Source organism: Mustela nigripes, chromosome 1, assembly GCF_022355385.1.
Source record: "Mustela nigripes isolate SB6536 chromosome 1, MUSNIG.SB6536, whole genome shotgun sequence".
Lineage (NCBI taxonomy): Eukaryota > Metazoa > Chordata > Mammalia > Carnivora > Mustelidae > Mustela > Mustela nigripes.
In genome coordinates, this window is record NC_081557.1 from 154,903,935 (window position 1) to 154,927,957 (window position 24,023).

Genomic DNA, 24,023 nt, shown 5'->3' on the forward strand with positions numbered 1-24,023 from the left:
AATGCATCCATTTCTCCCAGATTGTAAAATTTGCTGGCGTATATTTGCTCATAATTTTGTATTTTTTGGTGTTGGTTGTGATCGTTCCTCTTTCTTCCATGATTTTATTAATTTGGGTCCTTTCTCTTTTCTTTTTGATAAGTCTGGCCAGGGATTTATCAGTCTTACTAATTCTTTCAGAGAACCAGCTCCTAGTTTTGTTGATTTTCTCTACTGTGCTTTTGGTTCCTATTTCATTGATTTCTGCTCTGATCTTTATTATATCTCTTCTGCTTCTGGGTTTAAACTTTCTTTGCTGTTTTTTCTTCAGCTCCTTTAGGTGTTGGGTTAGGTTGTAGGTTGTATACTTGAGACCTTTCTTGTTTCTTGAGAAAGGCTTGTATCGCTATATACTTTCCTCTTAGGACTGCCCTTGCTGTGTCCCAAAGATTTTGAACAGTTAATGCTTTCATTTTCATTTGTTGCCCTGAATTTTTTCAATTCTTCTTTAATTTACTGGTTGGCCCATTCATTCTTTAGTAGGATGCTCTTTATCTCCATGTATTTGAGTTCTTTCCAACTTTCCTCTTGTGGTTGAGTTCTATTTTCAAAGCATTGTGGTCTGAAAATATGCAGGGAATGATCCCAATCTTATGGTACCAGTTGAAACCTGATTTGTGACCCAAGATGTGATCTATTCTGGAGAATGTTCCATGTGCACTAGAGAAGAATGTGTATTCTGTTGCTTTGGGATGGAATGTTCTGAATATATCTGTGATGTTTGTCTGGTCCAGTGTGCCATTTAAAGCCTTTATTTCCTTGTTGATCTTTTGCTTGCATGATCTGTCCATTGCAGTGAGGGGGGTGTTAAAGTCCCCTACTATTATCCTGTTATAGTTGATATGTTTCTTTGATTTTGTTATTAACTGGTTTATATAATTGGCTTCTCCCATGTTAGGGGCATAGATATTTAAAGTTGTTAGGTCTTTTTTTTGGATAGACCCTTTAAGTATGATATAGTATCCTTCCTCATCTCTTATTATAGTCTTTGGCTGAAAATCTAATTTATCTGATATATGGATTGCTACCCCAGCTTTCTTTTGATGTCCATTAGCATGGTAAATTGTTTTCCACCCCCTCACTGTAAATCTGGAGGTGTCTTTGATTCTAAAGTATGTTTCTTGCAGACAGCATATCAGTGGTTCTTTTTTTTTTTTTTTAAATCCATTCTGATACCCTGTGTCTTTTGATTGGGGCATTTTTTGTCATTGTATTGCCTATAAGGTGATTGTTACTGTATATTGTCTCTGTTCCTTTCTGGTCTATGTTACTTTTAGGGTCTCTCTTTGCTTAGAGTATCCCTTTCAATACTTTCTGTAGGGCTGGTTTGTTGTTTACAACTTCTTTTATTTTTTGTTTGTCCTGGAATATTTTAATCTCTCAATCTATTTTCAATGATAGCCTAGGTGGATATAGTATTCTTAGCTGCATATTTTTCTTGTTTAGTGCTCTGAATATATCATGCCCGTCCTTTCTGGCCTGCCAGGTCTCTGTGGATAGGTCTGCTCCCAGTCTAATATTTCTACCAATGTATGTTACAGACCTCTTGTGCCAACCTGCTTTCAGGATTTTTCCTTTGTCACTGAAACTCATGTTACTATTAGATGATGCGATGTGGACCTATTTTTATTGATTTTAAGGGGGGTTCTCTGTGACTCCTGGATTTTGATGTGTCTATTCCCTTCACCAAATTAAGGAAATTACTCCAAAATACTTTCTGCACCCCTCTCTCTTTTTTCTTCTTCTGGGATCCCAATTATTCTAATATTTTTTCATCTTATGGTATCAGTTATCTCTGGAATTCTCTCTTCGTGGTCCAGTAGTTGTGTATCTCTCCTCCTCAGCTTTTATTTTATTTATTTATTTTATTATTTATTTACTTATTTTATTTTATTCTCCATCATTTGGTCTTATATATCACTAATTCTCTCTTCTTCCTCATTTATCCTAGCAGTAAAAGCCTCTGATTTTTATTGCACCTCATTAATAGCTTTTAAATTTCAACTTGGTTAGATTTTAGTTCTTTTATTTCTTCAGAAAGGGATTTTCTAGTATCTTCCATTCTTTTTTCAAGCCTAGCTAGCACCTTGATAATCATCATTCTGAACTCTAGATCTGACATCTTACTAATGTCCATATTGATTAGGTCCCCAGCCATCAGTACTGCCTCTTCTTCTTTTTTTTTCTTTCTTTCTTTCTTTTTTTTTTTTTTTTTTGAGGTGAGTTTTTCTACCTTGTTGCTTTATCCAGGTAAGAGCAGTTGAATGAGAGAACAGAATACTAAAAGGGTAGCAACATCCCCAGAAAAATATACACCAATCAAGTCAAAAGAGGCCCAAAACTGGGGTGGGGGGGATAGAGAAGAATGCATAAAAAAATGAATATATATATATATATATATATATATATATATATATGACTGGTGAATAGAACAGAGCCACGCCCTTGATTTGGGGTATATTTTGGTCTGTTAGAAGAAACTGCCTCCCAAAATTTTAAAGAAAGAAAAACTTACATATATTAAAAAATAAGGGAAACACAACGAAGGGATGGAATATGACTGTAAGATGAAAATTTAAAAAAAAAGATTCTAAAAAAATAATTGATAAGAAGTTGCTTGGAAAAAAAATATGGAAAGAATGTGATCAGGCTAGAGACTAGAACAAACCCATGCATTATTTAGGGTATATTTTGATCTGTTAGAAGAAACTATATCCCAAAATTTTAAAGAAGGGAAAACCTATCTGTATACAAAAAATAAGGCTAAATATAATGAAGGGATGGAATATGACTATAACAGTGAAAATTTAAAAAGACTTTTAAAAAGGTATTGATAAGATAAAATAGTTTAAAAAGTTAAAAGAGGAAAGGGGAAAATTTTTTTAAATACAATAAGAAAAAAATAAAATTAAAAAAATTTAACTTTGAAAGACTAAAGAATCATTGGAAGAAAGCCATGAATTCCATGTGCAGTATTCCGGTAGTTCTGAAGTTTTGCCATTTTCATTGATTGGTGAACTTGATCTTGGCTGGATGTTCTTATTGATCTTCTGGGGGAGGGGCATGTTCCTGTGGTTCTCAAATGTTTTTACCCAAGGTAGAATTGCACTGCCCTTGCCGGGGGCCAGGCTAAATAATCAGCTTGGTTTTGGTCTCGGGAGCTTTTTTTCCCTGCAAGCTTTCCGTACGGCTTTGGAAGATGGAAATGAAGATGGTGGCCTCCCAAGCTCCAGCCCCATAGGAGGTAAGAGCTTGGGGCCCCACTCTTCAGTTGTCCTCAGGGAAAGGCATTCAGTCAGTCCTGTCTCTCTGGTCTTCGGCCACACTCTGAGCTCACCCAGCCTGTAACTGAGACTTCTGTCTCTGGCACATGGCCCCCTTTGGAGTCTCCAAACTCAGCAAATTCCTGCAGTGCACTGCAGTGCTTCTGGAGGAAGAAGGAGGGGGTCTCCCTGGATCTGCCACTTGTGGGGTCCCTGCTCAAAGATCAGTGACTCAACTGTGCCTCAGATCACAGTTTAAGGTAATCTTGGCTTGAGAGCCCACTCCTCAGATCCATCTCTGCAACCAGCTTCCCCACTCTGATACCTGGGGGCTCTGCCACACTCAGTACCCCATGGTCTTTTTGTGACCCTGTGGGTTCTGAGGCCACACTGTCTCAGTGACCCCCTTCTTAGCCTCTGGAGTGATGTCCCTCTGTGGAGCAGACTTCGAAAAGTTCTGATTTTGTACTCCCCTGCACTACTGCTTGCCAGGAGCCGGCCCCTCCCCCCATGGTCTATCCTCCCATATATCGCCTTGGATTCACTTCTTCACACATCCTACTTTCCAGAAAGTGGTCACTCTTCTGTTCCTAGAGTTGCTGCTCTTCTCTTCAATCTTCTCTTGAGTTTGTAGGTGTTCAGAATGGTTTGATAATTTTCTAGCTGAACTCCTGGGATCCAACAATATTAAGTCTCCTACTCTACCATCTTGCTGCAAAAAGTTTGGAGTCTTTTTAAATTTTACTTTTAACCAAAAAAAAGTCCTGGATGAAACAAATAATAAAATAGTAAAAACTTTGAGTAAATATTTTTTATAAGGATCATGACTTAGATTAACATGTTCTCTTCACTTACTGTATAGAAAAAAAAATAAGGTAAAGTAGATTAAAAGAGTTATGCTACCCAACTTTTTCTTACTGATGTAAGAAAGTGAATCTAAGAGCAGTCCAACAATGTGGAAATGACAAGCCCATGGTCTCATGGAACTGTTTCAACATCCTAGCAGATTTCTCAGGTAGGGTAATGTTTTTAATGATTCCAAAAAATGTAGAAATACAATAAATTTTTTTGAGAAGTTGAGGAAAACATCCTAAGGGTCTTAATATTATTAATTATTTCCTTTAGTTTGACCTTTGCTGAAATTGCTTTTTTGCTTCACTTTTATGCCTCAAGCCTTTATTTATCCTAGAAATATACCATTTTGCCTAATAACTGGTCAAGAGATATTCTTTTTTTTTAAATTTTTTTATTTTTTATAAACATATAATATATTTTTATCCCCAGGGGTACAGGTCTGTGAATCACCAGGTTTACACACTTCACAGCACTCACCAAAGCACATACCCTCCCCAATGTCCATAACCTCACCCCCCTTTTTCCAACCCCCCTCCCCTCAGCAACCCTCAGTTTGTTTTGTGAGATTAAGAGTCATTTATGGTTTGTCTCCCTCCCAATCCCATCTTGTTTCATTTATTCTTCTCCTACCCACTTAAGCCCCCATGTTGTATCACCACTTCCTCATATCAGGGAGATCATATGATAGTTGTCTTTCTCCGTTTGACTGATTTCGCTAAGCATGATACGCTCTAGTTCCATCCATGTTGTTGCAAATGGCAAGATTTCATTTCTTTTGATGGCTGCATAGTATTCCATTGTGTATATATACCACATCTTCTTTATCCATTCATCTGTGGATGCACATCTAGGTTCTTTCCATAGTTTGGCTATTGTGGATATGGCAGGGAGATATTCTATTATAAAAAGAAATTCTGTACATAAAATTGTTCTACAAATTATAAAGCCCCTATCCTATAAACATATCAGGTATCATTATCATTTTCTTTTGAGTGATGAAGAACAGTAAGAAGTCTTAAAATTTCCTAAGAGTAAGACTTGCAAATGAAAATATTATGCTGATCTTTGATTTTTGGAAAATCAAAGCCAGTATGCCATTGTGTCAAGGGATAATGCTGTTTCCTGATTTGATCTATATGCTAAAAATATGTATTTCTAAAGTACTCACTTTGAACACCTTTTTAATTTTTATATTTCTATAAAAATATTTAGGAAATATGCTGTAAATCAATGAAATGTTAATTCTTCTCAAAAGGGAATGTATAAAGTAATATCCAGAATGTTTAATTGAATATAAAAAGACAATTTTTCATGATGTAGTGTTAATATTGCAATGTTTTATATTTTTTCAATTATTTCAAATTAAATGATAAGGAATTAGACTGGTGTTTTTATTCACTTTTTAAAAGATTTACTTATCTGAGAGAAAGAGAAAGAGAAAGCATGAGAACAGGGAGGGTCAGAGGGAGCCTCTGAGTGGGGAGCCTGATGTGGGGCTTGATCCTGGGACAACAGGATCATGACCTGAGCCAAAGGCAGACACTTAACCAACTGAGCCACCCAAGCACTCTTTGTTTTCAATATTCAAGAAGCAGTTCCTCTTATGCTCCTGTGACTATATGCCTACATTACTTTATTTCTCTAGCTGCTCAGGTATTGCAGGTAGCATGCTACTTTAAAACTCAGTAACATAAGAATTACAGAAGGTCAGTTAGTTAGGTAGAGCTGCAAAATACATTGTCTATTATTATACATTTTTGTGTTTTGTAACCTCTGCCCTGCTGTCCTTTCCTACCATATTCCTATTTCTTTTGTTTTCTACTTGTTCATAACATTCTGTCCTTCTTTTCTCTGATAGAGTTGTCTCTTTCCTTTATTTTTTAAAAATCTTTTGACCTTTTTGTTTACAAGAATGAGGAAATAACTTGTAAATCATAAAGTAAAGCCCTCCAGATGTCTATAAATAGAAAGAATCATGATGACTTAATACCAATTTTGATATGTGTTTGTGAATAGCAGCCCAGAATTACATTAATAAGTTTACCTGCAGAATTATATGGAGGTATATGAGTTAGAAATTATGTGATTTTTTTAAACATGTATTTCTAATTTCAGCATACGACCATTTTCAAAATGATTTATGGATTCTACTTGCCTCTTTTTTTTGGCATTTGATTTCTGTTTATATAATAGTCTGACACAATGATTTGGTTCTAATTCTAGGCAAAAATAAATTATGGAATATATGGGATTGAAGTCAGCTAAGTGAATTTGGGACAAATTTCCTGAATATCTGAGTATCTGGTTCTAACTTTCCAGATTTATCAAATAAAAGTACAAGAATAAGATAATTTGTAAACTGCTTTTGTATCTGTATGTCTGCTTCTCTAGTAACTTGTGAAATGAGGTCATAAATCTTCCTTTCATGCATGAAATGAGCTATTTGACAATTGCACTATTTAAACTACAACTTAAATCACAAAAAAACATAAATTACAAAAAATTCTATTTAAAAACTAGCTGCATACAATTTTTACAACTATAATTCTAATTATAATAATTTGGAGTTTTTGTCCACATGTGCAGTACTAAAATTAATTGTATAAAATAATAATTTTAATTGTTCACTGTTTGTAGGTCAGGAATTTGGGAACAATTCAACTTGGGCAGTTATGGTCAGATAGTGCTGTGGGCTTTGGTCACTTGAAAGCTCCACTTGGCTAGATGTGCAAAATGGCTCATTCTCAGGGCTAACAATTGAAGCTGGATATCCTCTCACAGCTCATAGGGGGCTGTCAACAGAAGTACATGTGGTTTTACTTTTAGGCATGGCTGTTGGCTTCCTGAGAAAGGAGCATTGGTTGGCTTCCTGAGAAAGGAGCATTGTAGGAGATCAGTTGTGGAATCTGAAAGGCTTTTTCTTATCTAGTCCTGGAAGTCATGTAGAGTTAATTCCATCGTATCCTCATGGTCAAACAATAAAACCAGCCTAGATCCAAAGACAGAGCATTGGCCTCCATCTTTCAGTAGGAATAGTAACAAAATATTTGTAGCTATCTTTAATCTACCACACTCTGAGTTCCATATTTATAAATAATTAATGAATTTATAATAATATAATTTAATTTTAAAAAATTGAATTGAATTTTAGTCCTGAAAATTGTGCTTAAATGAGAAAATATCATAATTATTAAAATCTGTAGTTTCCTATCAATGAGTAATATACATTTAAATAAGCAGAAGCTTAGTTCAACTCTTAATTTCAGCTCAGGTCATGATCTCAGGGTTGTGAAATTGAGCCCGGTGTCAGGCTCCACAGTGAGTGGGGAGTGTGCTTAAGACTCTCTCTCCCTGGGGCACCTGGGTGGCTCAGTGGGTTAAAGCCTCTGCCTTCAGCTCAGGTCATGATCTCAGGGTCCTGGGATCAAGCCCAGCATCGGGCTCTCTGCTCACAGGAGCCTGACCCCCACTCCGCCTGCCTCTCTGCCCACTTCTGGTCTCTATCTGTCAAATAAATAAATAAAATCTTAAAAAAAAAAAAAAAGACTCTCTCTCCCTCTCCTTCTGCCCCTCCCTGCTGTGTGCTCTTTCTCTCTCAAATAAATAAATCTTGAAATAAGTACGAGGTTAAATTGGTTGCATTAGCCTACAGGTTAATGGAATAATTTTTTTTAAGCTTTTGTTTATTTAAGAGAAGGAGAAAGCAGGCATGAGCAGGGGATAGGATCAGAGGGTGAGGGAGGAGCAAACTCCCCACTGAGCAGGGAGCCAGATGCGGGACTGGATCCCAGGACTCTGAGATCATGACCTGGGACAAAGGCAGATGCTTAACTGACTTGAGCCACCCAGGCATCTGGTTATTTGAAAAATCAAGAATGTTAAAATCGAATTAATTCTACACATTAATATGATTATTTTTTTTTTAAAGATTTTATTTATTTGTCAGAGACAGAGGGAGAGAGAGCGAGTGAGCACAGGCAGACAGAGAGGCAGGCAGAGGCAGAGGGAGAAGCAGGCTCCCTGCCGAGCAAGGAGCCTGATGTGGGACTCAATCCCAGGACCCTGGGATCATGGCCTGAGCCGAAGGCAGCTGCTTAACCAACTGAGCCACCCAGGCGTCCCCATTAATATGATTATTAACTCAGTAGATTATCCTGCCAAATACATCCTAGAAATTTGCAAACATAGTGAGAATATTGAGGGGATATTGCTCTTAGTCTTAAGCTAAGAATGTTGTTCAAGGGATTTTATTTTATCTATTAAACAAATATTTCTGTGAATATTACTAAAAATGAAACTCTAAATGACTAAGATTCATTGCATAGTCATCATAAATGTTTTTGTAAAAATTGGCTTCTGATGACATAATTAATGCATTATTCCATAAGTAAATGTAAATGACATATTACACCTATCTGATTGAAAACTGTGAGATTATGAATTTCTTGAAAACTGTGAGATTATGAATTTCTTGAAGAAGTTCCTCAAGAACAAAATGAGAGAATTGTATAAAGTGAGAAAACAATTTTTTTATGATTCCTTTTAGTCACAATATAGGTGAATCTTCCATTTTAAATTAATTAACCAACAAAATAATTAATTAACATACAAAAATATTGTTGATAATTAATCTATTAAAAAGTTGTAGTAGATTCAGACAGATGCCCAGATCTTTGAGTAAAGGACTCACAGCCCAGCTCCAAGTCCTGTGGTTGGCTGATTGCCTTTTGTTCTTAGCTCATGCCCTAAGGGCCTGCCTCTTCTTTCTAGCTGAAGTCAATCTCCTCTGTGGATGATCTGAAACAAAGAATAAATAACAGCAGCTGAGATCTAGCTCTTGAGACAGCCCCCAGTCAGTGACTGAACAGGGAGTGATATAAGAGCCTGCCCACTTGCCCTCAACCTGTTATTCCCTTAATAGGCGCTCTTGGCACTGGATCTCTTCATTTGGCTGACAGAGGACTCCTCAGGTATGAACCTGGGTCCAGCTATCTCCCTACCCAAGTCTGATTTTTCTTTTCTTTTTACATGGGTTTAATCTCTAATAAACCATTTGCACCCTTAACTCCACCTCAGTATTTGTCTCCTAAAGAACTTACCTGTGACATTTTATTTTATGAGAAGAATTAATTTTTCTTAAGTGAGATATTATGCAAGGCTTTGGGAATATAAATATTAGTACAGTGTAGTATTTGCCATCAGGTAGTTTATGGTCTGCTGTTATCGTCAGCCTCCACACACAAGTTACTAGCACAGAGCCACAGGGCTAGTTAATTGAAAGCCCAACAATTTGATCCTAGATCTCAGATTCTAAGAAGCAGGATTATTCTTTTAGCTACCTCTTAAATTTGCTATTTTTTTTTCCTTTATATTGTGGAGCAGGCTAAGCGTTCTTTGCATTAATATTTAAAATCTATGAAAATAAATATTAAAAACAATGAGTGTAAACTCTATGAAAACATGATTTAGGGAAGAAATAGGCCTACTGCAAAAGGAGGCTAATTAGCCTCTCCCAGTCAAGCTGGTTGTAAACAACTGAAAGAAATTAGTAAATCCAAATCATATGTTTGGTGTTGCTTAGTTTAGAGGAAGTAGAAATTATTAACACCATGAAAACCAAAATAAACAAGTATTCTGTTGTTATTGTTGTTGTTTTTAAGTCATTAGCTGTTGTTTTCCTTGCCAGTTCAGTTAACAGATTCAGAAAAAGTGGGAGTTCTAATGCTTATATTACTTATTTGGTGATTTTATGGGAAGGAAATCTGGCTTTGAGCTTATACACATTAGTTACAGTGTTTGGTGCTAATGAAATAGTCTGTTTGCTGAAGTGGAGGGGGAAAAAGGTCCGAAGAGGCTGGGGAATAAGCAAACAGCATGTAAAGTATTAATATTGCATGAAATGACGTATGATTTAGATGCTATGGAGCATGCCCTTACTCCCAGGGGACATCTTACTCAGCCAACAAGGGGAAACTCTCTAGTGGAATAAGGTGCAATGTCTGAAATGCCTCTAAAAGCACAGTTGTGGGGAAGAGAGGGGTGCTGTGGGTAGAAGACTGTGTAATCCAGACTTCTGTGTGTATAGCAAGGATAGATAAAACACCTTGTGTTTCGGTTCTATAGGAATGAGTGAAGGTTGTTAAGAAAGTTGGAAATGAAAACTTTGAAGCTCCAGAGATAAGCAAGTAGCAGATAACGAAAGGCACTATATGCTGTGCTAAAGGGTATTGCCTTCTTTATTTTTCTGAAGGAGGTGATCAGCTGTTAAATAAGAGGGAATGTAATTTATCCCCATTAATGGCAAACCTCTGGCAGATTGGGAATGTGATAGAAAACCAGTTTAGAAACTTACTGCATTAAGCCAGGAAAGAAGCAAGTTAATGAGTTTAGAGAAGAGTGAGTGAGTCTAAGACATAATAAAGAAACAGAGATGAGAGAGGTTATCAGATTTGGTTCAGAGTGAGTAAAAACTGAGAGTATAGGATGGCTTCCTGGGTATTTTTAGATACTAGGAAGGTGTGAGAAGTTAAGTAGAAGTGAAGTTTTCAAGTAGAGGGGAAATGATGAGATGATAGTTGCCCTGGAATGTCTATGGGACAATGTGAGTATATGCTCAAGAAGTAGTTTTGTTTGTGGACTGATGCTTGGAAGATGGAGGAGTTTTGATTAAGTTAAATTTTATCTGAGAGTTACCAGCATACAGTAATATAGGCCCTAGATATGGATGTATTGTGTACACAGAGGCTGTGCCTGAGTGTACTTGACCAGTGAGAAGATTAAATGCACAAAGATAGAGCTCTAGGGGAAGGGACAAATATTAGAGAGATGTCATTAAAGACAAAGGCTGTAACATGGTAACTGGTTTGGGAATTAATATTTCATTATAGTAGGGGAACAAATGGTAGATAAAAGTATCTCTTACAGTATCGTCCTTTTTCTACTCAACTATGTATGTACAAGAATGGGAAGAAAGAATTTAGGATAATTCACTAGTTTCTGTTATTGGCAACAAAATGGACAAATGAATATCAAAGAGAGAGACTGATTTTTTAAAAAAAGTGTGTATATATATACAATAATATCTTCAGATACATTAGCTTGTTTATTTTGCAACTTAGAATATATTATGAAAAATACCACACTGTAGAGAAGATTTCAGTTTCATTAGTCATATGCAATTATCTCCCACTGTGTGAAGCTGACTTTGCTTATCAAGAGCAAAGTGAAAGGGCTAAGCCTATTATGCTGTCTCTTTGATGTTTTTATAGGATATAATGAAAGATGAATGCTCACTGCTGAAGCTGCAGCTAAAAGAACGGGACGAACTCATCTCCCAACTTCAGGAAGAGCTGGTAAGTGATAAAAATACTTGGCCCACAAGTATACTTTCCTTGCAAGGTTATTTGCTGTAAACCATCCAGCGACTTCTTCATTAGAAACTGTTAGTGCTTAAATCAGATTCATTATCAATTTTATAGTGCTATATCAATGATGATTTGAAAATCTGAAAAATAGGATGGTCTGTAATCTATACTGAACTTTGTATAATTCCAGAAACAGATGGCTAGATGTTCTAGTTGTATTTATTAAAAATTGTAAAGACTAAGTCCATATTTTATTTTGTAAACCATGTGATTTACTTCAGACTACACTACCTAGAGATATAATCATGTAATATGAAGGAAAGTACTCAGAAATCTTAAACAAAAAATAGATTTTACTTCTTATGTTCACAAAATTACCAAAAAGGTATTAACTTAATGAGATTTTAATTTATGCAATATCTATACTATATAAAAATAACACAAAGTATTAAATCTTTATAGTTGGTATTTTCAGGGTGCTTTAAAATGTGACATCATAAACATCTTAAATTAAACTTTTATAATCTGAAAACATATTTGGTAGGTAACAAGAATAGCAATGTGTATTCCTTTTCTAAGTATGTTTTCAGCTTGTATATCAACAATATTTTGCAATAAAATTCACTGAGTTTAATAAAAAGTGATCCGTAAGATAAGAATGAAAAAGAGGAATGAGAAAGGAATTTTAGAGTTCTTAACAATGCCAATAAAATGAAGAAATATTACACAGTAAGAGAGCCTGACTCATTATCAAGGTAAAAAAAACAAATCCTAGTCAATAGTTCTTTATGATGTCAGAGTTGACTACATTAACAATGATATATTACATAATTATCTGATACAATTAAATGACAAAACAGATTTTATAGACCATCAAGCTTCTGAGAGTTCTTAACATATTAGTGAGAGAGCAGACAAATTTAGGGCATGGACTTCACTGAGAATTATTTAACCTCTTGTTAATAAGGATGTTAGCTGAAGGCATGGAAAAGAAAACTTTCAGAAATGATAGGAAGTCTTTTTAATAAATAATATTTAGATATATATATTTAAATAAAAGTTTGTGTTTATTGTATAGGTAGAATATATTTAACTTTTTGTGTATTAGAAATAGAACTCTCCCACGAGAATGAAGATTTAGGGATTTCATGAATTTACTTCAAGATATTTAATGCATTGGTATAGATTTAGACCAAAAATCTAAACATAATAGCTTAAAGTAAGAATGCTCAATCAGAATCAATATAAAAGTTACTTAAAGTAAGTTATTTTTAACTTTAACTTGGGCTGTTTGTGACATAAAGCAGAGAAATATTTTTCCCACTTACGAGAGAGTTTGATTCTTTTTCTCAGCTATTAAGTGAAGGTCATGTTAGAGACTGCAGTGTAATTTTATTGCTAGTATAAAACTGAGGGACATTGTAAATATTGCCTTCTTGTTCCTAAAATAAATCTGAGAGATTTATCATAAACATTTGTGGTGAAGTGTGTAGCCTTGTGTTTTGGTAAGGGGGAAGGGGTTTACAGGTATTTTCTGGTAAATGATTATTAATCTTATAAATGGCTATAGAAATTTTATAAATGGTTTCACAATATGGATGAAAAGTGTGCCCTATATGATTTCAGGAATTGAAGAAAATGGGTTTGGTATTTATTAATTGATTGAACAAAACAGTTTTAAAGTTGAAGTTAGCTGAAAAGTAAAAATAACTTTTTTGGACCTAAAGACTGTAAATATTAAACTGTAATTGCCCTAATTAGGATCAGTACGCCATGCTTTGCATTTACTATTGTGTTGTACCAGTAGTTTAAATGCCTATTACTTTGTCAAACATGAATGTGTATGGATAATTACTTTAGAAAAGGTAAACTGTCAGTAATTTATGATTCTAAACTTTATAATTTCTACTTTTTTACTCTTCCCTTTGGAACTTTCATTCATTTTGTAGCTGATCTGAGTAAAAAAGCATCAGATACAGCTTTTTACACTGTATTTCCTTAAAAGCATAGTTGTACTTAAAAGGTCATACTTTAAATGAATAACCCCAAAATAAGATTTCAGCCAAAAAGCTTATGAACTGTCTGCAAATAAATATACTCTAAAAACATCCCTCATTAAAATGCAGAAAAGTAAGAACAAATAAAAATACTTACAATGTTTGTCTTCATATTCTGTTTACCACATAACATTGATACTTGTCAGAATATAGTGAAAGCTGTTTGTTATCTTAGTCACCACAAGTTTCTAAGCTAAAGAGTAAAGGAATGCACTGACTGTGAAGCATTTAAAAAAATAATAAAACTGACTAAAAGCCATCTGCATTTCCCATAAGTCAACAATTCTAAAAATGTCAGTTGTAAAACTCCTTTCTGAAAGATGTGTTGTTTTGTTTGTTTTCTATGGATCTGAATCCTAATTTAGTAACTTCAGGTTCAGATGTTTACATTTTACACACTTTACAACATCAGTTAGCACATTCTTACTTGTCTCTTAAACATTGTGTTTTTAGATGAAAGTTAATTGGGAGAAGTTCCAGTTGAGGAGAACTCTGTACAGAGATTAACATTTGAGAAACATCTAGCAAGCTTTAAAGTCAGTTTGTGTTTCTAACCCCTGTAGTTCTACACATTAACATATTCAACAAATTCAAAATACAAATATGAAATGAAAGCATAGCTATAAAGATAACAGAATGAACCTTGAGTTACTTCAGTTTTGTCATTTGATGTAAACATGGGCAGTATTTTTATTTAAGATGTAAACATATGGAGTAAGAACTGCAAGATAAATATTTTAAGGGGAAAACATAGATCTTAGTTCATACATTATTTTGCTGAATTTAGTAGCTAATTCTGAACTTCTTAATTTTAAATTGTGTGTTTCATTTTAATGTTTTAAAACTAATGCACTCACCAAAATTTGCTTTGAGGCATGATTTAATGGTTACCTAAATTATACCTTTTGCAGAATCTTGATAAACAAATATTATGTTTATTAAAACTTACTACTTCTTGGTTTGATCACATTTACAAAGATGAATATGATAACCTTTTAATTAGCCGAGTTCCTTTTCTGACCATCACTAAATCTCATTTTATGTCATGATTATTTAAAGTAGGCTTTTCTTCTAGAAATGGGGTTTTACAAATGATCTCTGTTCTAGGTAGCTATATGGTAGGTACGTAACTGAGTTTTGAACACTTCTTCCTCCTGCCATGTAAATACTAACTTGAAACACAGATAACATACTAGTTAAAATAAATATATATATCTTTGTGTGTTATTAAACCTCTTTTCTCACTGAAAGCAAATACTGAAAACTATTACTTGAATGCAAGTAAACATATAAACAATCATTTTTCTCCAGCCTCTTAAAATCCCATTTACTTTATTTAAATGTAAACCAAGCTCTCAGCTCACTTGTTAATATTTGAATAGCGAAGTATGGAGCTGCATAAAAGGCACTTGTAGAACTGATGAATTTTGAAAAATTGAAGGCAATTGAAGAACTGAAAGTAAAGCATTATGTATAATCAGGTTACTCTGCATAATAAAGGGGGAGCTAAAAATAAGACTCTAAGAAATACATACAGCTAAACAGCACTTTATCAAGAATCTGAAGAGAATAATTTTGATTTCGTTTAAAACATATTCAGGATTCAAATTGAATAAAATTGTATGTCCTTGAAGCTTTAATAACAGAATAATTCCTGCTTGATAAGAGAAACATTCTTTTTGCATGAAAATCATATCCTGAATCCATCTTAAAAGTAATTCCCCACTTGCTCTACATTCTATTATAACTCAGGGTATTATTTCATACTAGTCATTTTAAGATAGAATATTACAGGCCCGTGGATGATTTGCATAAGAACAGACAGCTGTAAGTGCTTTCAAATCCTCTTTCTTTCCCATATTTAGGAAACATTAAGAACAGAAAAGAAATAGATTAGGTATACTTAAACATTATTAAAGTGTCAGGCTACTTTCCTTTTTTTTTTTAGGTGAATTAATTGTATATATCCAGAAAAGGCTTATCGCAGCAGTAACTACATTCTTCCTCAGGTCTGTGAGACAGATGTATAGTACAAATGAGGCAATATCCTGTGATAGATAATGGGGATTAGCCTCCAGTTCCTTACGCACTCCAGTTCCCTGATGAATAGCTGAAAAAAAGATACAATCTTTAATATTCTACTGCACTTGCTTTGGCAATAGTACATACTTGTTTAAGTCTTTATCATGAAGTATTGTCATATTGTAGTATGGCATGGATATAAGGAAATAATTGTGCTATAATTTAAATGCTAGTATGAAGGTGTTTTATACCTTTAAGACATAAATATGCTTTAAACGTGACAGGCAGCCATATTATGGCCAAATTAAGTACAAAGAAATTAATTCATCTCTAAAGTTGGGTATTTTGTGTTTTTTTTATTTATACGGTATGTCATATAATTTAGTGGTTTCTCTGCATTTTTACTTCTTTTCTCATACCAATCAAGATTTCAGGGTGTAAAATAACCTACCAGATAAAACTATTTAAGTAATCAACAGGACTTAAAAATACCCAAAGACTTAGAATTAGGGAAAAGACTTAGAATTTAGAGGGGCATGGGTTGGAGGTTGGGGGATTACAAATCGTGGATTACTGGGGGAGATTACATGTAAAAGATTACATATGTTGTATGTGTGCACACTGTAATGCTGGATGCGTTGTACGCCCACCTTAAAAGACCACCAGAGACCCAAGTCAAAGCCAAATAGCAAGGGTCATTTATTGCGAGTTCAAACCCGGACCTCCGCGCACTCGTTGCGGGTGATGCTGAGAGGTCCCAAGCAGAGTAAGTGCAGGGTTTTTATAAGCAGGTACAAATAAGGTTTTGGGTGGGGTACAGACAAGTTAAAAAATCATACCTGGTATTGGTTGATTGGTGTTGGGAGCCCACGCGCGCATTAAGCAAGCATTGGAACAGAAGCGAAAGTAGCTAGTTAGCCCTCGCGTTGAGCAAGCACTTTTACAGAAGCAGAAGTAGATGGTTGATAACACTTTCCAGTGAAAACAAGTTTCGGGGTAAACCAGTTTCGGGTGGGGTGAGGTTTGTCCAGGCCTTTCAACACATTTATATGTGTACATGTATATGTGTATATGTATAAATATTATAAATATAAATTACACTTACATTTATAAATATAAAACATTATAACATAATGTTCTACCTCGTGGTAGATTATCTTTACATATTTGAAAGCCAGGTTGAGCTAGGGACTTCGAAGCAAGGGTTAACAAGTTGAGTAGTCTCTGTTCAGGAGCCAACATTCATATGAGGAGGCAGGAATAAACAGTTAATTTTAATAACAGCCATTATTTACTGAGCTCTTATTCTTTGGCAAGTGCTCTGGTGAATGCTTTTCATTTATTATTGATTTTTACTTTTCATAGTAAAATCAAGAAGTATGTATTACTTCTGGTTCATCTATAATGAAGCAGATATTTGGAGGGATTAACTGATTTGTTCAAGTATGCATAGTAAGTGATGGAGTTAGGATTTGCAGCAAAGTCAGCCTGATTCCATGAACATATATTTTTCTCATAACACACCAAAATTTATTAATTACAAAGCACTGAGGTTTGTTTTATACAGTAAGATGTCATAGTTTTCCTTTGCTATAGATCAGTGTCATAATAAAAACAATAACTCTTGTTTATTGATTGATTAGCCTGGTGGTACCAGTCAGGCTTGGGTGATCAGGGCAGTGGATTGAATGATACAATCTAAACTGAGATTAGAGCAGTCACCTGCAAGCAACTTCTCACAGTCTTAGAGATGAGTACAGTGGCTTTCCTCAGGGCTTGGGACATCACAGGCACATTTAATGTCATACCTCTTGAAGCTGAGTGAGGACACTATCGAAGTCCATTTTTAAAAAGTACTTGTAAAATCATGATCTGACATTATCAGAGCGATGAAGAGATTAAGAAAGAAAAATCTATTTTACCTAAAACCTAAGAAAATAAATGTTTTTTTGATTATCTTAAATATCTCTATCTTCATTCCGCATGTGAATGCAGTATTTCTATATAAACACATGTGTATTTCATATTGTCAGATATAGTCTGAAGGAATTGTCAAAAGTGAGGAAACCCAGTAATCCAGACGAACATCAGAAACTATCTGATAACAACTGACAGTTATTTTACTGATTTGAACAAAACATGAATGCATGGGCTAGAAGTGTTTTTTAATAATTTAGAAACATCTCAGTTCCCAACTATTTGAGCTATAACTAGGACTATTTTTAAGTTCTATAAGGAATGGAAAGGAGAGTTCTGTAGGGGAGAAAAACATTTACCTTCTTCCTTCTAGGTTTTTGGCTGTCATAATAATTGACATAAAACAGATTAATAAGCAAATGTAATTTCCTGTGTTGGGGAGCCTCACATAGACACTAGAGGCTCAAAGGCCATCAATAAAGGCTTACATGCCATGATGAGCTAATGAAAAGGGGGTAGGGATCCAGGGCTTTAAAGGGTTGGAAAACCATTCACAGGAATGAAAGATCAAATTTTTTAAGAGATTTTATTTATTTGAGAAAGAGAGAGAGAGTGAGAGAGAGAGAACACAAGCCAAGGGGAGTGGTAGAGGGAGAAGCAGACTCTCTACTGAATAGGGAACCTAATGCTGGCCGCTATCCCAGGTCCTTGGGATCATGACCTGAGCTGAAGGCAGACACTTAGCTGACTGAGCGACACAGGCATCCCAAGAGCAAATGTTTGGTAAACAAATGTTTGTCATGTCATGCAGAGAAGTCTTTCATTGTCTATATAAAATTATATAGAGAGATAAACTGTAATTATCTTTGGTACTGGGTTTCTTCCTGGTAGAGGCTTTCTATCTCAATTCTTTCAGAGAGTTAAATAAGAGGTAAAAAGCTCTACATGACTGTTAGGCCTTAATTTCCTTCACCTCAAACAGTCAACATGCCAAAGTGACACATTCTAGGGCCGCCTGCCTTGAGCCCCATCAATTCAAAATTAAAACGGGCATCATTCCAACAAGAAGCTTGAGCCTAAGTATACTTCCCATGTGTTTCCCTATTCCATTCAAGTGTAGCTTTACCTTGTCTTGGTACATTTTGCGCTCTCATTGATGAGCACCTTAATGATGAGGCGTTGTCATCCTCTGTTCTCAGCATGCAGCCACGTGGGCATTCAGTAAATGTTTAAAGTGAATAAAATTTGTATCCTAGTTCCTGCTACAACATTTGTTAAGGAAACCTTTAGAGAATAAAACAAGATGACGTCGCATTATGAAGTTATAAAATTTGGGCGAGGAAAGAATGAAATAAAAGAGGGAAGGAGTAGTGTTGGGTTTCATTGTATAATTTAATGGAGGGAATTCTAGGGAGCAAATAAGCCAGTGGTGGAAACATGAAGCAGGGAATTGAAATACAAGATAGGGGCCACAGTAAACAATGAAGATAAAATGGCAGAGGAAAATAGAACTATTAAAGTATCTGAAAACTAGGAACTGAAATAAATTATAGAAACATAAGGAAAGGACAAAGTCAAAATTATAATCTAAAATATTCTAGGGGTGCCTGAGTGGCTTAGTTGGGTGAGTGTGGACCCTTAGTTTTGGCTTGGGTTATAGTGTTGTGTCTTAGGTGGTGTGGGGCTCCATGCTCAGTGTGGAGTCTGCTTCTTCCTCTCCCTGCCCCTGCTTCCATGCACGTATTTCCTCCCTCAAATGAATTCATAAATAAATCATTTTTTAAAAAATTAAGATATTCTAGGGGCGCCTGGGTGGCTCAATGGTTAAAGCCTCTGCCTTCGGCTCGGGTCATGATCCTAGGGTTCTGGGATCGAGCCCCACATCGGGCTCTCTGCTCCAAGGGGAGCCTGCTTCCCCCGCTCTCTGCCTGCCTCTCTGCCTACTTGTGATCTCTCTCTGTCAAATAAATAAATAAAATCTTTTTAAAAAATTAAGATACTCTAAAAATCAAAGAAACCAAAATAAATCAGCATTCAGCAAAACAAAAATTTTTTACAAGTTTAGGGCATCCTTAAGTAATCTGCTTCTCATTTTCACAAGAAAACCTTTTGATGAAATAGTACAATTAGATGGTTGTCTTAAGCTAATTGTTTTAGAAAAAATGGTTTGTAATGTGAACAATTACTAAAAGAAACTAGGTATGGGTAGAAAGTTAAGATAATGGAAAAAGAACTGCAAAAGACTTACGTATAAATGGAAGAGTAAAATTTTAAAATGACAAATATATTTATGATCTATATTTGTGAAAGTACTAAAGGAGAAGTATCAGGCAAATAAGCATCCGTATCATGTGTCATTATTAATGCTAGGTAATTTGCTTATGTGTCTCACATCACACTCAGTTATATCTTTTTTAAAAAATATTATATAATTGAAGCTGACACTTAAAGGTGATAAATACTTTGGTCAAAGTTACAGAACTATAAGATGTCATTTAAAATATCTATGCATATGCAAATTAAACTTGAATACATTTGTTACAGAGAAGCAAAAAGTATGCCACTGTAATGTTCTTAAATCTGATGATTTCTCACCGTGGCATGCATATGCTGGTGGAATGTCAGGCTAAGAGTAACAAAGAAGAGACCATGCCAAGCCAGGGATTACAGGGGTTTCTGAGGTATTGGAGTTCATGGAACTGGGTTGTTTTGGAATGGGAACCCCTTAAAGTTCTTATAATTCCCCAGACACAATAGGCAGTTCTCCTTTTATTAAATTCTCAGTTCCCAGTGCATTCTGCAGCTCTTTGTTTATTCATTCAACAGCTGGCCAAAAGTAACTTAATTCAGTATTTAAAGGCTCCCAGGGTTTAAGGCTGGTGTAACTACCCTTCCTTTTCCTTTTCTTCCAGTTGCATAATTTTTATCAATTGTTCTTGATCTGTGAGCAAAATGGTTTGGTAGCAACTGATACTAAATAACTATTAAAATGATAAGAATTTTTGGCGTTTCACAGACCTGTACCCCTGGGGATAAAAATATATTATATGTTTATAGAAAATTTTTAAAAAATTATGGGAATTTTAATAAGAAACGAAATAGCACAAAACACATCTAACATGAGCATAATAAATGTCTTATCCACATAAGCTCCTCTTCTCATTGTTCTGTTTAGTTTTTATTCATTTATTCATCCTGTATTACATTTATAATTCCCAACTACTCTGAATTATGTGGGTTTTATTGTCATTCTCAGTGCATTAGCAAACAGGAAAACTAAAGTTTAGCACAAATTAATGAACTTTCCTATCAAACTAATGAGCAGCAGAAGAGAAACTGAGGGATGCTTTGGGTCCTGCCTTTGCTTATGACTGACTTCTTTAGGCTGGACATGCAAAGAGATGCCAAAGTTTGGAAGGAGGGAGGTTGGATAGAATCAACGGAAAATATATTTGCTTATTGATTTTTACTTCCTAGCTAATTTGACCTTTTCAATTAAAATAGGCACTCTTCATAGTTCTGTCGTTTTGTACACGATGTCTTGAACTACATAGCCTATCTTGTTATATACAATCCATCATTTAAAGAAACTGCATCATTATATAAATTTCCATGAATGGGTGTCTATATATATTTTTTTCTCATCGTGAACTTTGTCACAATAGGCATATTTGTTTTAGCACAAAGTCAAGCTGCTAAAAAAATGACACTGTGCCTGTTATATTGCTCAAGATTGGCTACATAATTTGAGTTGTCTCCAGTACGCTGCAAAAGGCAAACACTTTGCAAGTTTAATGTCATCCATTTGATGTAACTGAACTTAAAACTGAGTGAATAACACTCAATTCATCCTTGAAACTTCATGAACACAACTGCCATTATATCATAGCAAACAGTGTTTCTTAAGGAAGTCTTACTGTTTGTGTATGTAGTAGAGGTACTTTTTACATAAAACTATAATCTTGACTAAATACTAGGTAAACTTTATTTTAGAGTAAATTTTAGAAATTTTTTTAAAAATAAAAGTTATCTAGTGGAAGAAGAGGAAAAAACTGTGTTACCCATTATTCCACTCCCTCAACATAATTCTTTTGGATATATTCATGTGTTTCTCCTCCTGCTTTTTTCATATAGGTGAAATGGAAATGTGCAAATGAGTAGCATGTCCTTCACATTAGTTACATGTATTCAGCTAAAGCTATAGGTATGGATAAACATCTGATAATAAAAACTGTGATAATTTTTTTCTCAGCCATAGTAAATGAACAAACTTTGTTTTTTAAAAATGAAGCTTCACTGTTTAGTCATGTGTAATAATTTGATTCTTAGAAAACTACATCACCTAAACATGTTCATTGCTTTTTTTTTTTTTTTTTTTTTTTTTTTTTAAATGTTCATTGCTTTTGAGTTCTTTTTCTTTTCACTGTTTCTTCTCTTAGTGCATATACTAATATGGCTACTAGAGGGCACTATCTTAGAGATCTATAAAGAACAAAATTACTTTCTGAAACATGTCATATCTGTCATTACGCAAATGAACAGTATTCCTCTTGTCACTTCCAGAATCTGCAAATATTTTCACCATTATTTTTCATTTTCACTATTTTAATTTTATTCAAAACATTTAACTTCTAAAAATTTACCCCAAAGGGCACTGATAAGGCCAGTCTTTTCCAAAGCTTTATAGATTTGTCCTTTAAGATAGAACAAAATAATGTGTACCTGAGCGAAATATTATAGAACAAAGGACTGTAACTTATTTATTGTGTTTTTCCATAGATAATATATTAAATTTACTGTCTGTAAATAAGACAGTTTCTGTTTATGAACGAGAAAGTCCCTACCACTGATAAAACTAAATACATTTTATTCTATCCATACTGCTTCATTGAGGAAACAGGAAAATGTTATGTGCTTATTGTAGCCTTGAAGACAACAAATGCTTTATTCAGTGCTTTTTCAATAATCCAAGGGTTTAATTCCCCTCTCTTTAACACAAGGACAGTATAGTCTCTGAAGTTATGGAGACTACTAATACCCATTCATTATGCCTACTTCTTGGGACTTTTTTTTTTTTTGGCAATAAGAAAAGATGATAAAGAATTCATACATCCCTATAAAGACATTTCATCCAGTGCCCAGTATTAAAAACCAGTACATGAAATAGTGCATGAGCTGTAACTGGTCAAATATTTTAAATGAATAAATGAATATATTATTCTAAGCAGACAGAATACCTCAACTGAATCCTAATTCCTCTTTCAATAAGCTATATATGCAACTCTAATGCAACTCTAAATGAATTTTTACATATTTTCATAATTCAAGGGACATCCTCTCTAGGATCCATGTAAGTCAGCTCTCATGGAATTCACACCTATTTCCCTTCCTAATATTCACAGGGTGATTATTAATAATCAGAGTAAACTTGAAAGTGAATAATTTATTTCTTGTTAGCCATGAACATGTTGAAGTCCTTAAACTTTCATATAGGATTCTCAAAGTATAAGTTGAATATTAGTAACTCAGTAAGCTGAATTCTGAATACTAAATATGTTGATGTTAGATGCTATTTGAATTAATAGTTTCACTATGATCTTTATTTTACTGTTAGATTCTTAAGTTAATTACAGTGCAGAGAAAAAAAAAAGTTAATTCCATTCTGGAAGTATCAGTGAATTGCTTTTAGGCATTTATATTCAGTGCAAATTAAAAACTGTGTATCTGTTAAACATATATCATTTTTTTAACTGCTTCTGATATTTATTTTAAACTACCATTTTCATTTCTACCTACCAACATATATTCTTAGTATTTTAATTTTACATTTTTCCAAGCTAATGCAATCAATTACAGCTTTGTATTTAAACTTCTAAATGCTATGGTATTAGACATATTTGCCACTTCACGTTTAAGGCCTCTTTTATGGTGTGAAGTATTTATTATCTTGGAGTCGTGAGACTACCCATGAGACTAATCCCAGCTCAGTGATATGCTTAGAATCCTGTGTGTTGATACATGAAACTTGTCCCCTGAGCATATTTTATTTAAATCTGTTTGTAAGAGATTTTCTTTTCTTTCTCCATACATCATTGATAACATCTAATGCTTTGTCAGCAGCACCTGGAACTCTCATCAACAATGACAGCTTAGGAAAACTGGATTTTCCCAGAGAGACCCATCTAACTAGAATATTGTTTTAATTTTGCCAAGTTGAAACAGATTATACTAGATCGTTTTAATTGTATGCAAGACATCTGGGAGAATTTTGCTGGAGTCTAGAGAATCCTATGCCATTGTGAAATGTTTGCTTTATTACAGGCAACACAAGGTCTGGGACATAATGGTGCGTGTTTCCTAATTTTCTAGCAACTCCACTTTACTGAATTAAAGCCTAGAATGCAATAATAGAGATTTTGCCTTTTAAAACTGGTATTCTTCTATATGACTTAAGGATATTATAGGATTCAGGGCAAACATTCCCATTTTGGTTGTGTTTCCAACAT

At 34.5% G+C, this 24,023-nt stretch overlaps 1 protein-coding gene across 2 annotated transcripts in view; it reads left to right on the forward strand.

The window, feature by feature from the left end:
- The window catches only part of CCSER1 (coiled-coil serine rich protein 1), a 1,346,695-nt gene that overhangs the window by 615,017 nt on the left and 707,655 nt on the right, over window positions 1-24,023 (forward strand). For both annotated transcript variants that reach the window (XM_059394610.1, XM_059394604.1), the window contains exon 8: window positions 11,426-11,509. In XM_059394610.1, coding sequence (XP_059250593.1) covers window positions 11,426-11,509 — 84 coding nt within the window. The remainder of the gene's footprint in view (window positions 1-11,425; window positions 11,510-24,023) is intronic.